The 22,056-nt window shown below is 40.0% G+C and overlaps 1 protein-coding gene and 1 long non-coding RNA gene across 4 annotated transcripts in view; one reads left to right on the top strand and one right to left on the bottom strand.

The window, feature by feature from the left end:
- The first annotated feature begins 19 nt into the window (after window positions 1–19).
- On the top strand, window positions 20–15,131 carry LOC117244985. Its single transcript, XR_004499046.1, has 3 exons — window positions 20–231; window positions 3,293–3,383; window positions 12,513–15,131. It is a non-coding gene; the product is annotated as an uncharacterized LOC117244985 (long non-coding RNA).
- The window catches only part of LOC107209913, a 35,503-nt gene continuing 16,828 nt past the window's right edge, over window positions 3,382–22,056 (bottom strand). The window contains exons 3-4 of one of the 3 annotated variants that reach the window (XM_033517170.1): window positions 16,546–16,682; window positions 3,382–3,608 (exon numbers count right to left, since the gene is read on the bottom strand). In XM_033517170.1, the coding sequence (XP_033373061.1) occupies window positions 16,592–16,682 (91 nt within the window). In that variant the 3' untranslated portion in view covers window positions 3,382–3,608; window positions 16,546–16,591. Of the gene's footprint in view, window positions 3,609–7,898; window positions 9,457–9,528; window positions 10,075–16,545; window positions 16,683–22,056 lie in introns of those variants that run through there. The other 2 variants (XM_015640106.2, XM_033517171.1) reach the window with 2 other exon arrangements.

Raw genomic sequence — 22,056 nt, 5'->3', positions numbered from 1 at the left:
CTGAATGAATATTCACAGCAGCTTTAGTACAAGTGTGCTGTTTAAATGTTTTGCAGAATAAGAGACACCAATGAATGACTTCAGCAACTGGACTTTCTGCTTGTTGGTTCCTATTTCATGGGCCCTGCTGATGCTGTATAGGCCTTTGTTGTGTGTGGAAAAGAAATCATTTGGAGCTATCCCGCTAGTAACAGCACAGAAGGGAGGCAGAGCTGCTGCTACAGAGCTGATGTAAGGAAAAGATTGTTGTGGTGGCTGATATAATTCTAGTTGCACATATTACAGAGAATGAAGAAAGTTCAGTAAGCGTGGAAAAGCAGAGTGATGACAGCTTTACACTGGGTGTCCAGCTTGGCTGGGTCAATCTTCAAGCAGAGGATCTTATGTGCAGAGCAAGGTATTTGGGGTCTCAGATTTATTCTTGAGGATATTCCTTCTGTCACCTTTCAAGACAAAAGCATTTCCCCCCCTACCTCCCCTGGTTAGGATGTGCCTCAGTGTAGAGATGTGTCCTCCATGCAGGCAGATGTACCAGTGCCTTCCTGCTGGATGACACAATAACAATTCCAGGATGTCTCCTGCAAAACACAAACACAAATGGATGCAGAAATCGGTGGCACATCTTTTTACAAGGACAAGGCATTCACCCATTTGAGCTCTGGCAGGATTGAGACCTTGTTTAGAAACAAGATGTTCAGTAAAAACAGTATGTTCAGTTTTCATTTTTTTAAGTCCTATAGAGGTTGTAAATATTTTGGAAGTTAGAAAGAATACAGAAATGCTCAAGAACTGCATATTCAGAGGCTTCAGATTTAGTACAATATTTTATGATGCTACCTTGTAATTCATTTCAGCTGCCCAAATAGGAAGAAGACAGTGGTGTTTCAGGGGCTGATTGCAGAGGTCACAACCTTGTGCACACAATATATTGAACAATTCCATCATTCCTGCCTTCAAAGTGAATTTAGACTGACATAGCAGAATAGAAAAAAAATGCTTAATAAACTAAGGATTTTATTGCACACACACAGTCTCATAGGTATGCATTCAGCAAATAGTGGCACATACTATAATAGGTGCACTAAAAAAAGCCATCTGTTTGTATTAATATCCCCTTTCACCACACTGAGTAAAAAAGATGTTTTCAGTTATTTTACTCTCTATCCTCACCACCTTTACATTTGTTTAACTATAGCATTACCTTGGTAGAGAAACCTTGTTATGGAAAGTGATAAATGTGAAATTTAAGAGAATGAATCTTTTATGGGCAGGAGCAGAGGCAGTGCACTGAGCCAAGCAAGGGAGTCAGGAGACTGTGCCCTGGCAAGAGTGGCTTGTGCATGTCCTCTGGTGAGGAGAGGAACTTTCCACTGTGCTGCCCCTCCAGCCTCCTCCAGAGCAACCAAAACAGGAACTTCCAGGGGCCAGCTCATCAGCCCAGATGCTGAATCAGCCCAAGAATATTTAACTACAGCAGAAAAATGGATCACACCAGAGGATTTTCTCCTTGAAGAGAACTTTACACTGTTCTGATTAGAGATGGAAATTTCTGAAGTATTCTGGACTTCTTTAAGAGGTTTTAGTGGTTTAGTGGAATTAAAAATGGAAGTCATGGTCAGCTTAGGCATAAACATCAGTTAACCCTTAGATGTGATAAGATTTGTAAGGAAAATCTGTCAGACCTTCACCGCTTTGGAAAGATCCATAGCAAAACTATTTGATAAAACATTCCTTAGCACCCTCCCATGCACAGTACCTGTTATGAGAAAGAGCTTTAGTATCCCTAATTTTGAGATGAGCAGTTGAACTCTAAGAAGCTTAGACCAATTCCTCCAAGATATCAGAGTGCCTCAAAACATTAGAGGGCCTAGTCCTGATTGATCCTCTAGAGGCCAGAATGAAGGATGGGAACCAAAACCTTAAATCCAAGGCCTTCATGCCTTAAATGTTAATCATAAACACAGCTGCATCCTTTTGCTATAAAGAAATTCCTCACCATAAATAATTCCACATTAGAAACACTTGCAGCTAATTGCTTTTGCTTTGCAGTCTCACTGTTCTGTTGTTATGTTGTACAGCCACTGTGATTCTACTTTCCAGCCATATGTTGTCAGTCATATTTTTGCCTCTTGTTGCACTGCTGTCAGACTCTAAGCTGTTTATGAGTCCCTGAAATGTGAAATTTTGGTCTTTAGTTTTCAGCTAACCCTGTTGCTTAGATGCAAGATTACCACATTTACTATACAGAGAGATTTATTTAAAACACAATTGTGAGTTACACCGAGGAATCTTCAGCAAACCATGACAATAAATAATGAGAGGATGTTTGCCTGGAGGACTTCCCTAATGAGGTTTGGTCTTAGGCAGGCATTTTGTTTAGAAGTCAAATACTTTGTTCCTTGAGATTTTCACATTTCTTCCTATCAAGCAGGGTTTTCTGTGAGGTTTTGTTAATAACTGACCTTGGGGTCACTCATGATTACACATAATGTAAAAAGACACCAGGAACCTATCTAGAGGGAAAATAATTCTATGTACAATTCCAATATCTAATATTTATTTGTAAACAAAAAAATCTTATCAAAATAGCAGGTGTTTGGAAGTAGGCATAGACTAATATGCTTAAAAAGAAACTATAGATAGCTGTGGATTATAAAATGTTATCATGGCCCACATTTGTTCAGAGGAGGGCTTCTTCTCTGAGGTACACCTCCTCATATTAGTCTTCTGTAGGTTCTCTTCTCAAATGAATTTTCCTAAGTGGACTCTCTCACTTCTGTAACTGTGGCATTTTCACTAGTTTACCCTCCAAAAGCCACTTTTCTCTGCCAGTGCCAGCCTTGCTGTCTGCTCCCTCAGTGACACAGAACATCTATGGTGACATGGGATTGTGGCAGCCACATGGGGGAATACTTCACCAGTTCAAACTTTTATCTCTCTGTAAGGTACACAGATACACAGTTCTCCAGCATGTGTTTTGGACACTGGTATAAGGAGTGATAGGTAACAGCAGTGGATGTATTTGCACATACAGAAGTGATGTGTATATATGATGCCTGTAAAGGAAGAAAATCTGTATGGAATGTAACAGCTTTTTATGTTTGAGGTAGGTGGGTGCAGTCCTACTGATGGTCAGTGAAATCCCTGGTATTCTCCATCATAAGCCTGTAGATTAATTTCACACCTATTAAATGTGTTATAGTATTTCCTTGTAGGTTTACTTAATGCCTGTAAAAAGAAGGGGAAGCACTTTTTTACTTGAACACTGAGAGACATGAATGTACTTACCCAGGGTCCTGAGGCAGTTCATTGTGCATGGAGAGTCATTTACTGGATGTTTCTTGGATCCTTCGGAGTGAATGGATGTCCAGGTAGTAGGATAGGTAAGTCACCAGACTTAAGGATTCCCCTGTGGACAAGTCCCCACCAATCTTTAAAGGTTGTCAGAATACATGTGTGGCAGACCACAGCTATCAGGTAGTAATATGCATGGAAAATGATTTTGGTTGGATCATTCAAGCTGAAATTCTGAATAAGTATCCAGGATGAAGTCTTCCTCCCTGGGTATCTTTGCTCATTAATCGTTCACTCTCATACTGGGAAGTCTCCTTAAAGTAGAGCAAAAGGGAAAAATACTATTGTCAGACTCCTAAATTAATAAAGCAGCCCAACCATTTACTTAGAGCAATAAACAGCACGTCCTCAGGCTGAGGAGATGCACAATGGGAAAATCTATCAGTTTGCCTCAGCTGCACATCTGGTAGCCCTTAGGCAGAAGATAGGTTTGAAAGGCATCTAACCAGGAGCTGCACACAGTGCCTGGTTCTTCAGGTAGTGCAAAGTTCAGTAGCCAAGTTAAAAAAAATGCAGGGCTCCTTTCCTCCTTGCCTCCGGCAACATCTGCTTGTGTGACAGAGTGAAAGCTCAGTAGTTCTGCACTTCAAATACCAGTTTGATGTCTGACTTATAATCAAAGTGCTCAGTAGCTCCATGCTTTGCACTTACCCAACTGTTTTAATCTTTCACAGTGCCAGCAACTTGATAATGTAATAAACAAAAGATTGACAGAGGATGTAGCAAGCTTAACATATCCCCCCAATTCCTCTACTGAGGAGTGATGGATACTTCACTTGAAGAATTCCCACTGTGGCTTCATTGCTTCCAAGGCATCTTTCTAGATGAATTTTTCCAATGGTAAAATCATTACAAAGTAGAAATGCAATCTCTCCAAGGGCTAACTTGGAAGTCCAGTCTGATATACAGTGCTATAATGCAGTAATGAATCCTATAGAGAAACCAGGACTTTTTGTGAATAGTTTTGTATGGTAAAGAAATAGGAGAAAATGTTGGACTGAGTTAGGTCAGAGTGCTACATTTGGCCACCTTATACAAGGTGTCTCCAAAAGCTAGAGCCTAAACTCTGAAATGAGAAACCCTTACATTCTCAAAATGTGAGCTCTCTCTCTCTCTATGTTACATTTTTCAAAATGAAAAGGCAGTGCTGAGAACACTGGTGTTCAGGTATCTCTGATATTCAAATCTTGAACTGGATTCAAATTTTACCTCTCAGTGGCAGCTGCAGTATTTTTGCTTCTGTTCCTTCTGAGATTGTTGCAGGGTGCATAATTCCAATTCCCCAGTTGCATGGTGAAAGAGGCTGGGGGTATTTCATGGCTACATCAGAAAGAAATCTCTTCCAGTCACATTGCAGCTACACCAGACCCTCTGATGAGCAACAAAATAATGCTTTAACATACCTCGGCCAGAGGAAAGTAGTGGGAATTCAGGCTGATATCATCCCCTCTGAGATGGCTTATTGGGAATTTTTATATGCAAAACTAGAAAAAATGTCTGGCCCATCAGAAAATAAAACTCAGTGCTTGCTACCAGGACAGGGAATAAGTGAGAAAAATAAATCATGGTCAAAAGGCATATTTCATTTCCAGCATGACAGAGAGGAAATAGTTGTCTAAGTTATAGATTTACAGCAAGAGTTCAGCCAACAGAAGTCTATATAATGTTTTGAAAATTAGAGACACTTGCAAGAAATATTATTTGCTTTCATCCTAGGAAAACAAGCAATTGCAATCAATTATGTTGTAATTATCATATTAGCTTCAAACTATTTGGAAGATTACTTTGTGTTAATAACACAGCTTATGCTAATAGAAGATAAAAACTCAGTTTGCCTAGTTTGGAAAATAAGAAGTGCCTTGTTCAGGTTGGAGTGAACCCATTAGTCATATGTCTAACTAACCATAGTAGCAGTCCAGAACAATGAAATTATCATATAAGGGCTTTTTTGTCTTTGTGATCAAATCAATAGTGGAAAAAAATCAGTTTTCAATTTACTATTTATTGACTTCTGGTAAGTACTGAAATTTTTGTTTGTCTGCAATCAGAGCATTTCTACTGTGCTCAAAAAAAGAGTTTATAACAGGATTCAGTGCCCTGCAATAAACCCTAAAGCAAACAATTGTACTTGGCAACTGTACCAGACTACCTCCCAGTAAAGCTGTAAGCTGAGAAAAGCACGCTATTTACTAAAATTATACTGAATTAGCATCAGGGCTTAAGTCCTTGAATGAAACATGTATAGTGTGAAAGTGATTTTCTTTTCAGAAGATTTGATAAAATTGATATTGCATTTTCCTTAAAAAAAAATTAAATCTGGGGTCACAGAAAGAAAAAGGAAAATCTCTGAATAATTGATAGAAGTGGAGAAGGGAGAAAGCAGAAATTACTGTGTTTGTAACTACACTGTAACCACTCCCAAAAAGGCTTTTGGATGAGTGCCTGTGATGCTTGACCAATGTCAAAGTGGGCAATGAGACAAGGAAGAATTAGTTATTTGTCAGCGAGCCACAGTGTTACCTACAGGGACACAGGGGTCTGTCCCCTTTCCCTCAGCACCCTCTGATGCAGTAAAGAAAGGATGTCCCCCTGGGGGACCCCCTGGCCACCAACTGACTGAATAGGCCTCAGAGCTGTTTTTAATCTTGTTCAAGATTCTATTATTTCCTTCCTTTTTATGCAATAAATGTTACACTGCTAGGAATGGTATGTGTCCCCTTCTGGTATTGCAGTAGTCACTATTAGGAAATAGCATAATTTTTATTAATATATATACATACAATGTAAAGAAAATTATATATCATTACTTATAAATTTATTACAATGCTATTATTTGTATTTATATAATTTATCAGATATATATTTATATGCACATTTTATATATATACCTTTATATATATTCTTACATTACTTGCATTAATACTTTATCTACTGGATGTGTTGTTTATAGTATATAAATTGCTTTATAAAGTAGGTAGATATTATGTGTACCAAATTAAATTATGTGTTTTCTCATATCATATAGTTAGTATATGTACAAAATGATAACATGAAGGCTTATAGGCCCTTTCCCCCTATTGGAGTGGGTGGGGAGAGTAGGATAGCTCTTAGGAATACTTTGCTAAAATTTTTGTTACTGAGTCAGCAATACCAGCTGCTGCTGTGTCCCAGGCTCAGGCTGGTACCAGGAACTGAGATTTGGGGATCTGGAGGGAAGGGTTTGGGGCTGCAAGTGATGCAGGAGCAGCCACCTCTGAGCATCAAACTCGTGCTGCTCGCAGGGTCCCTGGTGGGTGGGAGATGGGGGGGATGCCCAGTGGCTTTCAGCACAGCTCAGCCTTGCCCCAGGAGCTGCAGGTACCCACACACAGCCCCCGTTGGGGCCCCGTGGGAGCAGCCCCTGCCTGGCTCTGTCCCAGGGGATGGCTGTGCCAGGCAAACCGCGGCCTGGTGCTCCACTTGCCCAGCGCAGGACACGGCTAATAAAGAGCAGGCTTTTGATGTTGCAAAATTCTCCATCTGTTCCCGGGATTTCTAATTACAGGCATTAATCTGTGCCCCTCCAATGAGCCATAATTGGTAGGCATTTGCCTTATTAATCATTCAGGTGCTGAGCCTCTCCATGCACAGCCGCAGTAGCTATGGCCGAGCAAGTGTAGCTGTACGGGCTTCGTACGCGGTACCATTGCAAATTTTGGAATTGTGGTGGATTCCAAGGACATTTGCAGTTTCTGTAGCTCAGGGGCGTTTTAATATCCTGAAATGCCACAAGATGGCACTGACTGATTCCGAGGCCCCTCATCCCAGCCAGCCCCGCAGCCCGGGCAGGGCTCTGCCATGGCCGCAGGTGCGCTCTGGGCTACTCAGGGCCTTTTTTACAAACTAGCTGCTGGCCAACTGTACTCAGCTGTTGGTGGTTTGTTTTGATGTGAGTTGTTTTAAGCTGTGGCTGGGAAATGCTATGACTCCTTGACAGTGACATAAAGCTTTTGGATTTAGACAGATTTGATTTCCCAATGTTATGTATAATTATGTTTAGGGCCTGAGCCAAACCATACAACAGAATATGAAGCCCAGGCTACCTAAGTCCACCAAGAGCTGAATCACCATTTGTGATTTGTTGCTGAATATGGGGTGAGTTCTTATGGAAAGGCAAAATGCCATAGCTGTGGGACACTCAGAGCTCCACCTTGGCCGCTTCTTTATGGGCCTCTTCCTGCCACCATGCTGGTGAGCCCCACACAGCCACTCCCTTTGCCTTTGGTTCGTAAGCCCCTCCTGTACTTGAGCATTGGACTCTCGTGTCTGGACTCTCCAGGTATCCTCAGCTGGTTCGTAAAGTCTCTTCTTGTTTTCCTCTTATAGAAAAGTATCATTCTCTGCTTTTGCCCAAACTGTGCCTTTTAGGCTGGCTGAAGCCCTCTGAAGGGTGCTGCAGTGGCTCAGTTGATTGATGAGTTGTAATAACTATTTTTGAGTCCTTTTGTTGTGACACTGGTTTTGAGTTTCACCCATGTATAATGAATAGCCTAACAAACATCGTGTATTATATCATTCCTTTATTAACTCATTTATTATACAGTAAATTCTTTAACTGAATAAGAAAAGTTTCCAGATAGAACTAATTTACTGTCATGATGGTGTAACATATGGCTCTTACAAGGACTTATTTTCAGCAAATCCATACACTGCAGAACTTGCCCAACACTAAAACATTATTTTTTTCATTTAACAAACTTGTAGTCAAATCTAATCTTTGTTTTGCCTGGGAACTGATTTTTTTCTGGTTACTGAAAGGGGAAAAAAATTCTCTTTTAAATGACCTTCTCATCTGTGAGAAGATACACATTGGCCAAATGCTGGAATATTACCAAAACTCTGCTTCTTTAAAAGCAAGATTTATCCCACACTTTTTCAAGGTTTAAATCAAACTTTTAGTCAAAAGAAAGTACGAAATAAAGAATAAATAGTACAGAGAGTACAGACACAGAACAGATGTGTTCCAGCATATGTGAACCAACATATCAAAGGCATATTAGTGACATATGGTGTCTGACATGCTTCCGCAAATGAATACATACACTGGCTTTGATGACAACCATGCAAATTGTATCTTTCCACATGAACAGTTTATCAGGAACAGTCAGATTTGTGCCTGCACAGCAACATGTATTTGGATTTCTTGTGGAGGACACACCATGTTGTAACCACAGAGTATGTCAAATCAGGGGAATGTGTGTCAAATCATTCTCCTCCTTGTTTCCACTGAGACCCAGGCTAAGACTTTAAAACATGCAAGCCTCAGCAAGCAGCTCTGCTTGGCAATAAGGGCCAGCTGGCAGCTGTGCTGCTGCATTGGACTGCATTACAGCTCCAAGAAGAACTCCTCCTTCTGGGACAGAAACCCTGTCCCAAAAAAAAGTGGCAGGGCAGAGCAGGGTACCCTTTAAACCAGCTAAGCAACACAGAGATAAATTTCAGCCAGCCACACCAGGTTGGTTATTTTCCCTCTGCACTGTAGATTTGCCCTGGCTCCTCCAATCCCTCACCATCTCTGAGAACACAAAACCCAAGCCCCACCCCTCACCAGTTGTCACAACCTAGTCCTCCTTTGGTGCATTTGCTAAAACCATTCCACACCACATTACTCATGACAAAACAGGACCCCAGGAAGAGCAGAGCCCAAGCACTGCTGCTGCTGAGCTGTTCTCCCAGAGACAGGCAAGCAGAGAGAATTGGACACAGGGCACTTTCTCACAGAGGGCTGATATCCTTGGCAGATGGTTGGCGGTTTCAGCACATGGAATGTGAGCATTTCACCATAGGAGAAATACATGTTAAAATTTATTAATATTAGGGAGAACACAGCTGACATGGGTCTACATGTCAAGGTACTTGAGTCCTGTCTGGACTTCAGCCTGTTTCAATGGAAAAAGTATAATTTCAGGTGCTGGAAGAGTTATGCTGGCCAAAATTTGAGGTGCCAACCCTTGAACTAAGGTTAAGGGAACTTTTAAGATTTTAGCTTTAGAACTCCGTGGCTCAATTTTGCCTATGTTCCCTTCTAGAAAGTCGTCAGGGGGTAGCTGTTCAGTTCAGAGCCTGTAAAAGCAAGAACAGAATAAGCAAAGGTCATACTGAAGTTTACACAAATAGCAGCTGAAGAAGGTCAGGTTGTTGAGACAGACTTTACTGTGTCCACATATCTCAATAAACAAGAACAAAAAAATCGTAAAAAAGCCCCCCACTTACTTAAAATATCTAAATTAGCTCTAGCTCTAAGACTGATATGAGTGGGCAATAGCCTAAATAAATTATCTCCATTAAACAGCTAATGTATTTCTTCATCAGAATATCCTTGAGTCTATCAGTTAATTCACCATTTTAAACAATTGCCATGGAGGAGAAATGCCAAAGTGTTATTCCTTCTCTGGCTATGTTTAGAGCCTTACAGGGTACATGTGCTGGTCCCACTGATGCCTGGACAAGGCTTTCAGCTCATGGCTGGCTCACATCCTGTCACTTCAGAGAACAGAGAGCAAGCTGTCCTCCCTCCCTGGGGACAAGAGTACATCTGTTCCTCAGGCCAAGATGCTGAAGACAGCTCACCAGTCTTCAGGATAAAAAGGCCAAGCAACTTGGGCTAGCCTAAAGATGCAGGGTTGATTGCAAGAGCTCTGCCTTGATGTTTTCTGTACTTCGGCTCCCAAGCTTACTGCCCTTAAATAGAAATATTGTTAGTGTTTATAGAATTTCCAGTTGATTGTATCAGCCTCTCCTGTCTGTTCACTCTGGTATAGGAAAGGGGGGAAAGGTGCAATATATTGTCTTCTAGTCACTAGTTGGTCCTCCTTTAAGGACTTGTAAGGCATTTTTTGTGTATTGTTTCCCTGCATATGTGAGCAGCTTTACTACTTCATCCCCCTTAGGACCACTTAACAACATCAGCAAAGCAATTAAGTGTAGTTTTCAGGAAAATGCCAGAGGCATTACACTGTCTGGATGGGAGTCTCAACCCAATTATTTTCAGCTAGTTGTGAACTGTGGAAAGTGGACTTTACTTCATTATAACTTCAGTTCCCACTGATTAAAAGTCTAGTATGTTACAGACGGTAAGGAAAAATGAAACAATTAAACTTTCCATCAATAAAATTGCTGCATATTCTTCAACATAGGGGTTTACTTCTCTCCAGAGAAGTGATTAAAATGAACTGATTGAACTATAATTTGATTGACTGAAGAGCTGCAACCCATTGCACTAAAGCTGAAATTCCATCTTATTGCTCTATTTAACTCTGAATATAAAAACTATTGGTGATCTTGCAAAGCCCTTATGCAGTCAGCCAGCTGAAATTTCTTGTTGCTCACAGTCTGCAGCAGGTTCTGGTCTCTCACTGATGTGGCTGCATGATTCACAATGGATTGACGTTGAACAAGATATGGTTACACCTAAGAAATTATATTAACAGACACCTAAGAAATTATATTAATAGAGCTTTAGAAAAAAATAGAAAGGGCCTGTTAAATTATCAGGTATCTTCTACCTATTTCATAATCATTTGGGGATTCTAAACACAACCAGACAAAGTGAACCCAAGAGACCAGAGAGAATATTTGTCAGGTAATATACAGTTGTTGCAGCAAAAATTAGCATATTCTCCTGATGAAAAATGCAGCTGGGATGCTCCTTCCTGCTGCAGAGCTGTCTTCAGGAAGCTCTGGGGCTGCCAGATGCAGAGGTTTGTAGGTGTGCACACATATGGATGACTCCTTCATCCCAAGGGATACCAGAGTGCCACACTGGCTCTGCTCTCAAGTAAACTGTGCTGGCTGTGAATTAGGATGCCTGAATTCCAGTGCAAACACTCGTTCTTGGGACTCAGGACAAGCTTTTATGGTTTGCTTAGACTATGAAGGCTTTGTCTCCACAGATGTAGAATTCTGCTGCTAGAGCCAGGGGCTCCTATGGCACAGTGAGGGCTAATGAACACCAGGTAAGGAACCATGAGCCGCTTGCTCCTGTCAGCAGGCTACCAGGATGTTATGCTCTACTAAATGCTCAGAATATCATGCACCCTCTGAAACTTAAGTTGAAATACCATTTCCTGTTATGAGGTTACCCCTCTGTTGTATGACATCAGCTTCTCTAGTCCCATCATATATTTTGAAATAAAACAGTATTTGACACATAGTAACATCAGGTAAGAATATAATATCATACTAAGTCACAGCAAGAACACATTATATTGGTGATTAAATGTATCAGGTTGGGTAAGATGTGTGGATAAAGATGGACAACAACTAGCTCAAATATTTAATGCACCTCCCCTGATAGGCAGCTCAAACTCTGAATGAATTCAATACATGTTTTCCCACAAAGATCACCAAGAACCAGGGCATGTACTCCTTGACAGTATTTACTACTGAGCTCAGTTTGCTGTGAAACTTTGAACTTCTAGCTGTGCTGATCTACAAGGCTGGCTCATAGCTAATCAGGCCATGGATGTGATTTGTGCCAGCTTCAACCCTTGCATATTGCCAATCCCAGTTTTACAGCAATACCTGACCACAGTCAAGGTCTATTAATCCACTAAGTTCTTTGGTCTTGATATTTACACATAGGACATATCAATTCTTCCTATTTGTTAGCCAAGAGCTACCAGAACTGTAGTGGAGTCACTGAGGCAGTATTGATCTGAAAAAATGCTGTCTTCATCCAATTTAGAAGAAACACCTTTGACAAATTATATTTGGCACTTAATGATTGTCTTGCATTATTGGCCTTTTCCTTTGTTTCCTCTTTCCTTTTGATTACCAATTACTATAAATGTTATCCTCTCCTCTGCCTCACCAGAAGTAACTTTGAATAAAGATGTGCAGCAACAAGAGCCTTTTTAAAGGGAGACAAGAGCAAATACAGAACATCAAATTTATAGGTATCTCTGGAGGCTGCAGAATGTTTGCTGCATTCCCTAAGCTGAGCTTTATGTGCACACAGCAGAGGTACATAGGGCTCCAAACAGTTTAAATGCCTGTTTAATGCCTATTTAATCTTTCAGTTCTTAGACTGATACATTCTCTCAATTGTAAGACCTTTGCATCAAAGTTGAAGCAGAAGGTGTTGTGCTTGAAGTAATTTGTATCTTATTTTCTTGCAGGACAAGAAAATGGCAAAAAAGAGGAGCCCCAAGTGTCAAACTAGCCTTGAGACTTCTCTAATTCCTTCATGAGAAACTGGCGGGGATCTTGCAAAGCATTTATTCATCTCTAACAGCGCTCCTACATCCAAGGAAGCAAGCAGAGCCTGGAAAGGACTTTTTGTCACACTGACACAAGTCACAAGAAATCTGGGCAGTGTGCAAACAACATCAAGAACAGGGCAGGACCTTCTTCCAAGCCCAGCCTGCACTGACACATGGAGGAGGAGGCACAGACATCTGGTGACCCAGGCGATTGCTTAATGTGGTTCCCCAGAGAAGTGTCAGCAAGTGCATGGACAGGAACTGGCAAACAGTTCCACCAGACCATGCTGGCCTAGCACATCATGGAAAAAGTGAAGAATGATTCAAGCTGGCTCTGTTTTCTGTACCCATGGGCCTCCTGGCAGATGCACAGGAATAACCATATCTACCAAAAAGAACATCATTTTGCTATGGATGCTGCAAATCACACATGTGACTCCTCTCTCCTAACCCTGTTAGGGAGAGGCAACAATTTTCTGTGTGCCAACAAGAAGTTGATTTCAAAATCTCCAATTACACAAATATACAAATATATATTTGCCAGCAGATTTTTGTTTGGAAAAATCCAGCACTTTAATTACATAGATACCATAACTCCCTATTTTTACATAAATGTGATTACTGCAATTTCTTCATTAGGGAATAGTTTCACTATTTAAGAAAATGTTATTTAAAGGCGTGGTGTTATCTGTTTATCCCACAGTGTTAACACCCCTGCAAAACATAAGCAAACACTTGAATGCTTTCCTCCTAGCAACCAAGGTCTCTCACATCAGAAAAGCAGCATACTTGTCTTTTTCTGTACCTCGTATTGAGCCAAATATCTAGTTTACAACCCTTTGGCCATTCAATAACCAACAGATTCTTAGAATATAATTTTAGGTGAAAGTCTAAACCAGTGGCTATGGTCCTAAGGCCAGATTTTCAGGCTTTTGTGTATTCCCTTACTTCTGCAGATAAAAATACTACAAAATTAATCTTAGGAACTAAGCTTCTTTACATTTGATAACCTGCTGCAGGACTTAACTCTTCAAATTACCAGCAGCTTTCATGAAGTGCCAAGTTTCTGCAATTCCCACTATGGTGAGTCTAAAACACAGATATTGAGTATTGCCTTGGGATCTCACTCTGTCTTACCAGGCTGGGATAATGGTGCTGTTTTTACTGAAGAAATGGGGGATTTCGGATCTCTTGAAATCTTTTCAGAATATTGGGGACCCAAAAACCCCAAACAAACCAGCAAATACACTATCAGAATCCTCTCCTTGTCTACTTCCTTCTTTCCTTACATAAGGGTAAGTTCTCCTTTCTTTTCTTTTCTAAGGGAGAATTATGGTATCCTTTCTAACTCTTTAAGAAAAACAGAGAAGCACCTGAGAAATCTGTCTTCCAAGGAAAAGATGAAAGATATAGCTAAGTGAGAGGATGTGTCCTTCTCAACACTGACAGTGTGGTCAAAGAGACAGCTCCCCCTGACTTCTCCCTGAAGAGTTCACAGACAACTGTCCAGAAGAGCGCCCGGGCTCGCCGGCAGCTCTGCTAACAGCAGGAATCACTGCAGCACTCTGGACTGCTGCTGCCGTGTCATTCCAGTGCTCTGGGGTCACCTGAGTGCATTAAATTAACACTGTTCCCAGGCAAAGCAAAGTGTCTGGGAACAGGATTGTACAGCATAACAATGTGGATAGGAGGGGCAGATACACACCTAAATATGAAATGATTGGAAGGAGTGGGGAGCCGATTCTGACCGACATGACTTAGTGCCAAATGCACGTTCTCACACAGATCTCCCAGCAGATTATGTGTCTCTTCATCACCACTTAACATTTTTATAGCTTATTTCAGTATTTCTGCATTTGTTTCACCTGCAATAATTTATTTATGAGTTTAAGATTATTAAAAATTTGAAGCTTCATTACAAACTATCCTGGGGGAAGCTCACCTGCCTCATCCTACTACATTATTATTACCAAGTGTCTAATTTATATTTAATCAGACATCAATTGAACATCAATAAAATAATAATGAATTAATAAGCTGTATCTTCCCAGGAATACTAGTAGCTTAAGTATGTAAGCAAAGGCAGTGCACTGTCTGTGGGTCAGCTATCAAATCTCTCAGACTATTTGACATAACAATTTAGTATTTAGAATATAATAATAAGCCATAAAAAGAGTTAATTGCTGTGGTCTTCAGCTAATTCTTGCCATAATTATGACCCATACCAACCTGTGAACCTGAACTAAGAAGTAACCTAGAGCTCCATGTAAGACAGTTATTTCCAAACACTGTAAATGCCTAAGGGACTCCATGTTTCCACAAAATGAAATGACAAAAGAATTTCAGCTGGGGTAAATGCATAATTTTTCACTTTAACATGATCTCTTAAACTGAAATTGTTTATTTTTCTATACAGAAAAATAAAAAAAAATGTTGTTTTTTTTTAAAATTAATGTGACATCTACCTATGAACATTAAAACAGCATAGTTCAACACTGCTGGTCAGGTGTTCTGTTTTAACAAAATATCAACCCAAAAAACAAGCTTTGGCAAATCCTTCTCTGCAGACAGAAGCAGCATTATTTCAGCCTGGGGAATTTCAGTAAAGACCTTACTCCTCTCCCACCCTATGGCTCTACAGTGATTGTCATCCCTAATTAGTGATGAATATCACTAATTGGGGACTACTTCCATGTGCATTTCTTAGGCTTATATGTTTTCCCCTCCCTCTGCTAAGCCTCAAAAATCAAAATTTTCATTCTTCATCTTTTTGTTTCTTCAATTTCCTACTATGTACTTTCCTTTATGGTTCAGATTTTATCAAGGATTGAAAAAGAGCCCTAGATGCAAAAGATATTCATGTTGTCAGTATTCTTCTCTGTCCCAGTCCACTAAGAATCACTTAACCCTCTTCTTCAAAATTATCCCACTGAAGTCAGGGGAACTGTCACAGCCCCTCACTTCATCAGGATTTACATAAGAGCTTTAAATTCCCATCTGTGGAACTGAAGCCAAAAGACAATATTATCCTTCTAAGACAGTCTGATATTTTTTAATATTCACTGACTCTCCCTTCCTTTTCATCCACAACACATTTGTCTTTTTTAGCTGCTTGGGTCCACTCTGGCTGTCTGTATAACCCAAGCAAGGATTGTAAGGCCAAGTGTCCTCAGGCATGCAGCATGGGCTCGTGCAAAATTACAGTCCCACGGAAACCTCAATGCCACTTGAGATATTGACAAGTCCACCAAGAAGTGCTATCCAAATCTAATATGAAGAGGTTCCAGTTTAACATTTCAAATTTTATTAAGAGCTAAAGGGGGCATCAGACATTCTGGTCTAATCTCTTATATGAGATTTTTACTAAGTTACTTCTGCATCAATCCCCACAACTCCTGTTTGAGTAAAACACATCCTATTGAAATACTTCCAGTGTTAATCTGTAAATGGAAATCCATTGTCTTTGTTGCTTACATTAGCATTTATTACTCCACTTCTCAACTGAATTGTCAGGCCATCACTCCCACTCACTGACTTGTCCTTCCCTCCATGCAGGCCTTTGGCAGCCCATGTTTTGGTCCCAGGGCTGCTGGTACATCACCACCTGAATGAGCTGGACTCAAAGGTATGGGCAGTCCCACCACTCAGAAATGTGAAAGCCATTGCTTGCTTATGTTTCATCCTTGGCCAGTCTCTTTACCACAAGGGATTCATCAAAGCTCAGAATCAAGGACATCCCTGTTTTTCCTGAGCAGACCCAAATACACTCCTTTTTGGGACACTCTTATAGGGAAATGATGACTAGTTTAACACAGAGAGAACCTTCCCACACCTCTAAGAGATGGTTATAATTTTTGGGCAACCCACTTACTAGATTTCAGATTTTCTGCCATGTAACCACAGTTAAATTTTGGGGGAAAAAAATAAAAAAATAAAAAATGCCACTCACCTCTTTTTAAAAGTCTTCCACCATGGACTAGTTTCACTGCTCTCATTCAATCAAACCACTTACTGACTTGACAGATCTTTCTCAAGAGTAAGAAAGAATAAAGGTCTTCCATTTCTGGATGTGCTTTGCAATGGATCCTGTGAAAATCAAGGTAAATAATGTACACTAATTCATCTTTAGTGAACACAAAAATAATCCCCCAGAATGACAGCTACTGCTTTGTATCCAGTGAGTGCTGTATAACCCCTTCTGTAAACTCAGCAATGAGTACTGATCAGTCTCTTACGCCTTTCTTACTCTCTAGTGTGACAGACCCTTAATTATGGCTACATTAATAATGGCTTCAGAGAACCCTACACGGCTCAGGCTGCATTCTCTTCTGGACATCAAAGACAGTGTTAAAACCCTGCCTGGGAAAACTCCTCTACTGATGTTCATCCCATCCAAAGAAAGCTCTGCTCTAGACAGAAAGCACATACTTCAAGCTCACTTCCTCCTACTCCTGAATGATAAGGCAGCCTGAAAAAATTGAAACACCATTGAAAAGGGAAATATTTACACCTGAAAACACTGAGACAAAAGAAAACTCCATTATCCTCTGAAAAGCTACTAGAGACTTTGGGTATCTTACCCAGGCCTCTAGATCCTGAAGAGTTCACCCATCTTTAGTAAGACCCTGACTGACAGTGTTTGTGACACAGTAACACAAAAACAGTATGACAAATTCTGATGGTGTAACAGAAAATTGAACTAGAAACCCCCACTAAGGCCCTGTATCACCAGCATCTATCACTGCACCACAGCAGCAACATTTGAATTCTGTATGTGTAGCATTGTTGGGTACCCTTCAGGTATAAACAAGCTTCTTCAGTCAGCTGGGGAGGATGCCTACACAAGTCCCCAGCGAGGGAAAACAGGGAAGAATCATGATTCAGGTTTGCACCAAACAATGAATAATTCATAAACCTTCTACATGTAGGTAACATGTAATTCTGATATAGATAGCAATTACTAGAAAATTAATGTAACTGCCTCTCGAGAGAATGCTGGAAAACACCATTATCCTCTGCAGGTATGCACATGCAAGCTTAAAGCTAAGTCAATGTAACAGGTGACATATCTTGTGATAAATTATTTGGTTTAAACTTGTTTTGGAATATGTAGCAACTTATTGATAGCCAACATCTTACAGTATTGCCTATGTGGAAAGCAATGCCTGGCAAATTATCAGTTCCTAATAAAGCTCTGGCTTCTAAGTATTACTGTTGATGCTGCTCTTGATTTAGATTCAGCTAATTTTTGTCTAGACTCAGCACTGTGGCTCATCCATGTTTCTCCATTTCCCTGAGGATTTGGAAATACAAATTTTGACTTGATGAGCCTATTAAAAAATTAGGAAATGCATATGCAGCACTGCCCTTGTCTGTCCATGAAACTGATTCAGGATGCTATAAAGGCACATATGTGTACCTAAAGTCCTGGCCCCAAGATGAACACTGTGTTACCTACAAGTAAATTACACTGTCCTAAAACAACACTGTCAAGGTGCACTACCATACTCAAGTAAGCCTGGATGTGCCATACAGGATAAAATTTTTTAGAAAAACCACATCTGTAAAGGTAAGCTTCTTCAGAATTTCACAGCCACATGGTGATGCTGCAAAAACAAGCAAAATGAAACAGCTCTCTGTCAAAACTTAAGACTGTCCCATACCTGTATAATCATCACACAGCACACTTCATTGTCAGCAGCTGCTGTAAGCAACACGATTCTCAGTTAAAACCTTAGCAGCAACAATTCTTTGTGCATTTTTGCCCTTCCAAATGTCTTTTAACCAACACCATGTTCAGTACTCTGTAAGCCATGATCCTCAGCTGTGGGAGCTTAGCAGTTTGCCCCTCATTTAGTCAGCTCTGGGCATTGCTAAAGAACAGGTCTCATGTAATTCTGAGTTCAAAAAAGTCTTCTGAAAAAGGATATTTAAGCTATTTATGATCCTTTTTGCAGTTTAAACCCTGTATAATATTTTTGATGGAGCTTTTTGACTTCAAAAGCCCACAGTTTAAACTAAGGTCTAAAAGAACACCTCTGATTTGCCACAGAAATCAATCTTCTGCTGTCCAATTCCATTCTTAATGAAAGAGACAATTCAGAAACCTACAGGAACATGCTTTATTGATTCATTCACAAGTCACTAAAGCCTGTGCCTCTGTTCCCTCCAATAAACCTAACCTCACAGTGCTTCTCATGCACTGAATTACAGGGAAAGACGATGACCCCAGATCTGTTCTGCTGGAAGCCCAGTGAGACTAAACACGCCCAATAAATGTAAACACAGCACAGCACTAACTTAATGGCAAATGTGTGTAGGAGACAAAGAGACTTCTATTTCCTCATTATTATTCCTTCAGCTGAGCCTCTGCCTTCTTTGTAATTTATTTACCTGGGGCAGTTGTGCCCAGATGCATACCTGTTTCTTCATGGAGGTCCTTGTTTTTCTCAATTTTGTAGATGGATTAAACAAAGGAGGATGAGGCCAACCTACATGTGTGAGGTCACACAGTGACCTGTAATCTGCACTGCAGCAGATGCCCACATTCATTCAGGTTCAACACCTAGTTCAGCATAAACCTGGAGTGTTGCTGCATTGCACTGGCTATTTTATAAATAAGTCTTTCAATAATCTCCCTCACTTCTTATGAAAGCAATAAGAAGCAGTAAGAACAGTAGAGCCTATATTGGGTGAGCTTTCCTATTAAATTCCTCTAATGCATCTCAGCTGTGACCTGTAGTAATTTGGGTAATCTGATAAAGCTGAGTGCCCTGTAAGACTTCGGGATACACTGCCTACCTGCAAGACAGAAGCACAAGGGAGCAGCGAGATACCAGGTATCATCCAGCAGTCAGAACAAGAGTGAACTTAAAAAATAGGTGTTAGAAAATACAGGAAAACAAGTTATCAAGAAAATATGCTGTGCACAGTCTTACTGGTACTTTCAAGTATCACCAATTCAACATTTGTTTCCAATTCAAAACATTGCATTTACTTGTCCTGCTTAAAGGAATATGTTGTACTCAGATTTAGCATCAGGTTTTATGGTAACTACAGTTAATCCAATTATGCCAGTAGAATCACCTTGAAGTATGGCATTTTTTCAGGTTCACCCAGGTTTTGCTAGAAATACAAATAGTCTTTTGCATTCCACCTTATGATACAATAGATCTTAGGGAGCTCATTTCTCTTATATCACTCGAATATTCTTCTCCCTTTACATATGCTTTTGATAAGTGTGCACAGACCCAGTCAAAAATAACACACTTTACTGCAAAACTTACCTGTCACCTGCTTTAGAACTTAGTGAGTTTAGTAATTCTAGTGAAGAATAGTTTCAAAAAGCAGCCTCTGCTGTAAACTGGATAAATAAGGTAAAAAACAATTTAGTGGTGTGTAGAGGAATTGAATTATTTTATTATGCTCTTTAATATTTCCCCTAATTCTAAAATCAGCCAAAACTCCAGCAAAAAAATCACTTTTCCTTTAGAATTGCCTCTCAGCATGGTGGTGGGCACAAGTTATCTCTCTATGCCATACTATATGTTCAAAGCCATCAGCATTCAATGTGCTAAGAAGTGACATTGAATCCCACAATCAGAAATAAAAATGAAAGTTTCAAAAAGATTTTAGAATTTAAATTAATATAAATAGCTGCTTTGAAGATGGAAAACATTTTACAGATTTACATGTTGGTCTGTTTTGTACGGATAAACAGATAAAAATATGTTTTTAAAAGGAGCAATATGATTTTCAGTTTAACACTTTCCATAATTAGATTGTAAGAAATACTAGGAGCCACAGAAAGAATTATTTATATTCACTGTACAGAGAGCTTATGTTTTGCTTCTGCTTATTACTTGAGCTTCTGAAAAGAATCTCATTTTATAACCTTAACAACCATTAATGTAAGCCACAATCTTTTTGCAAATGTACATTCCCACTATCACCTTTCCCATGTATGAGGATTCAAAGAAATCAGGGCACTATCATTGTTTAGTCAAGAGACTCAGAAGGTTTATCAAAGGGGTTTTTTTCTTTCCTTTTGAAAGACACAACATGTTGCCAAAGAATTCATACAAACTTAGAATTAAAAATGTTACAAAAAGTGCTCTGAAAGGAAAATTAATTGGAAGGATTCATACTCTAACACCGCTTGCTGTCACTTTGCTCTTCATGACTGAAGTGTTTTTATAGCTTTCTGTGTTCTTCCTTAGTGCTGTATAATTTGATTTCCAAATCCCCTGAGAGCTCTGTGACAAACCTGCAGGGTGTTTCCAGGAGCTAAAGGTCAGAGCTGAGGACAATGGGCATGGAGTGTGCAGAAGACAAATCTCAGAATCTCTTGCTTCAAATCTGTCACTGACGCAGAAACCAGGGTCAGGAAAGCACAAAGAGAAGTCTCTCAAAGGAAAAATCAGCCATGGTGGCAACTTCCTAAGGAAAAATCAACTTTGGTGGGAACCTCTTTAAGATGTTAGTGTAATTGCCAGCAGAATCCAAGTGACATTCCTTAAAACAAAGGAAGAAGGCAGCTTTCCCAGAGATCTGCCGCATGGAAGCCAAACAAGCTGCCAAATTTCTTGAACAAAAGTCATATACTGGGAAGCCCAAACTGTGACTTGAACACTTGTCTCATATGTAACACTCAGAATTTAGGGAAATCCTCCTGTGCTCTATTCCTGGACTCCTTCCCTCTCCATCCCCCAAAGAAGTCTTTCCTCAGCCAGTTCCTCCCCTGCCCTCACACCAACCTCTAGTCTTTGGCCACAAGATATTGCTCTTTTGGGCTAGACACCATATGACCGACCTGCTCTGCTGGCTGGCCCCACCGCTGTTAAATCAGTGCCACCAATCTCTATCTTAGGGTTCCTAACAATCTTATTATCTTTTTTATTGTTTAATTAACATAATCACTTCTTAAGAACAACTGTAATACTTGTTAGGGGAACAGGTGCTGTAACTAGTAAAAAGTCTATAAAAAGAAAAATCAATATCCCACCAGATGTATGTAGAGGATGTACCTTTCAGCATCACAAATTCCCTTTTGGGAACCTGAAAGAATCCTCTGCTGCTTCTGCATTATGTGCCTCAGTTTTAATTCACTTCTTATTCTTTGCTTAATCAAGTTCATTTGTAGCATAAATGTGAGGACCATTATGCTAATTTCTGCACAAGACATGCAAATATATAAACATTTGTGTGCCAAATTAAGGTTCTGTCTATAATGTTATGCCCCTATTTACTATCTATATTTTATGTCTCATGGATTTCTAAACATTTAAATTTATATCAGTGCTGTCACATATCTGCAAGCAGGGACAGTTTTATGAGCACTAAAAAAGCTGCAACACACAGACACTAAATAGTAATGACATAAATGGTATCCACTAATGGTCTCTATTTTTATTACAATGCAAAACTTCAATACATTGCAATTACCATTGCTCTAAGGCTG

Source organism: Parus major, chromosome 11 (assembly GCF_001522545.3).
Source record: "Parus major isolate Abel chromosome 11, Parus_major1.1, whole genome shotgun sequence".
Taxonomy (NCBI): domain Eukaryota; kingdom Metazoa; phylum Chordata; class Aves; order Passeriformes; family Paridae; genus Parus; species Parus major.
This window is presented reverse-complemented; position numbering and strand designations above follow the sequence as displayed.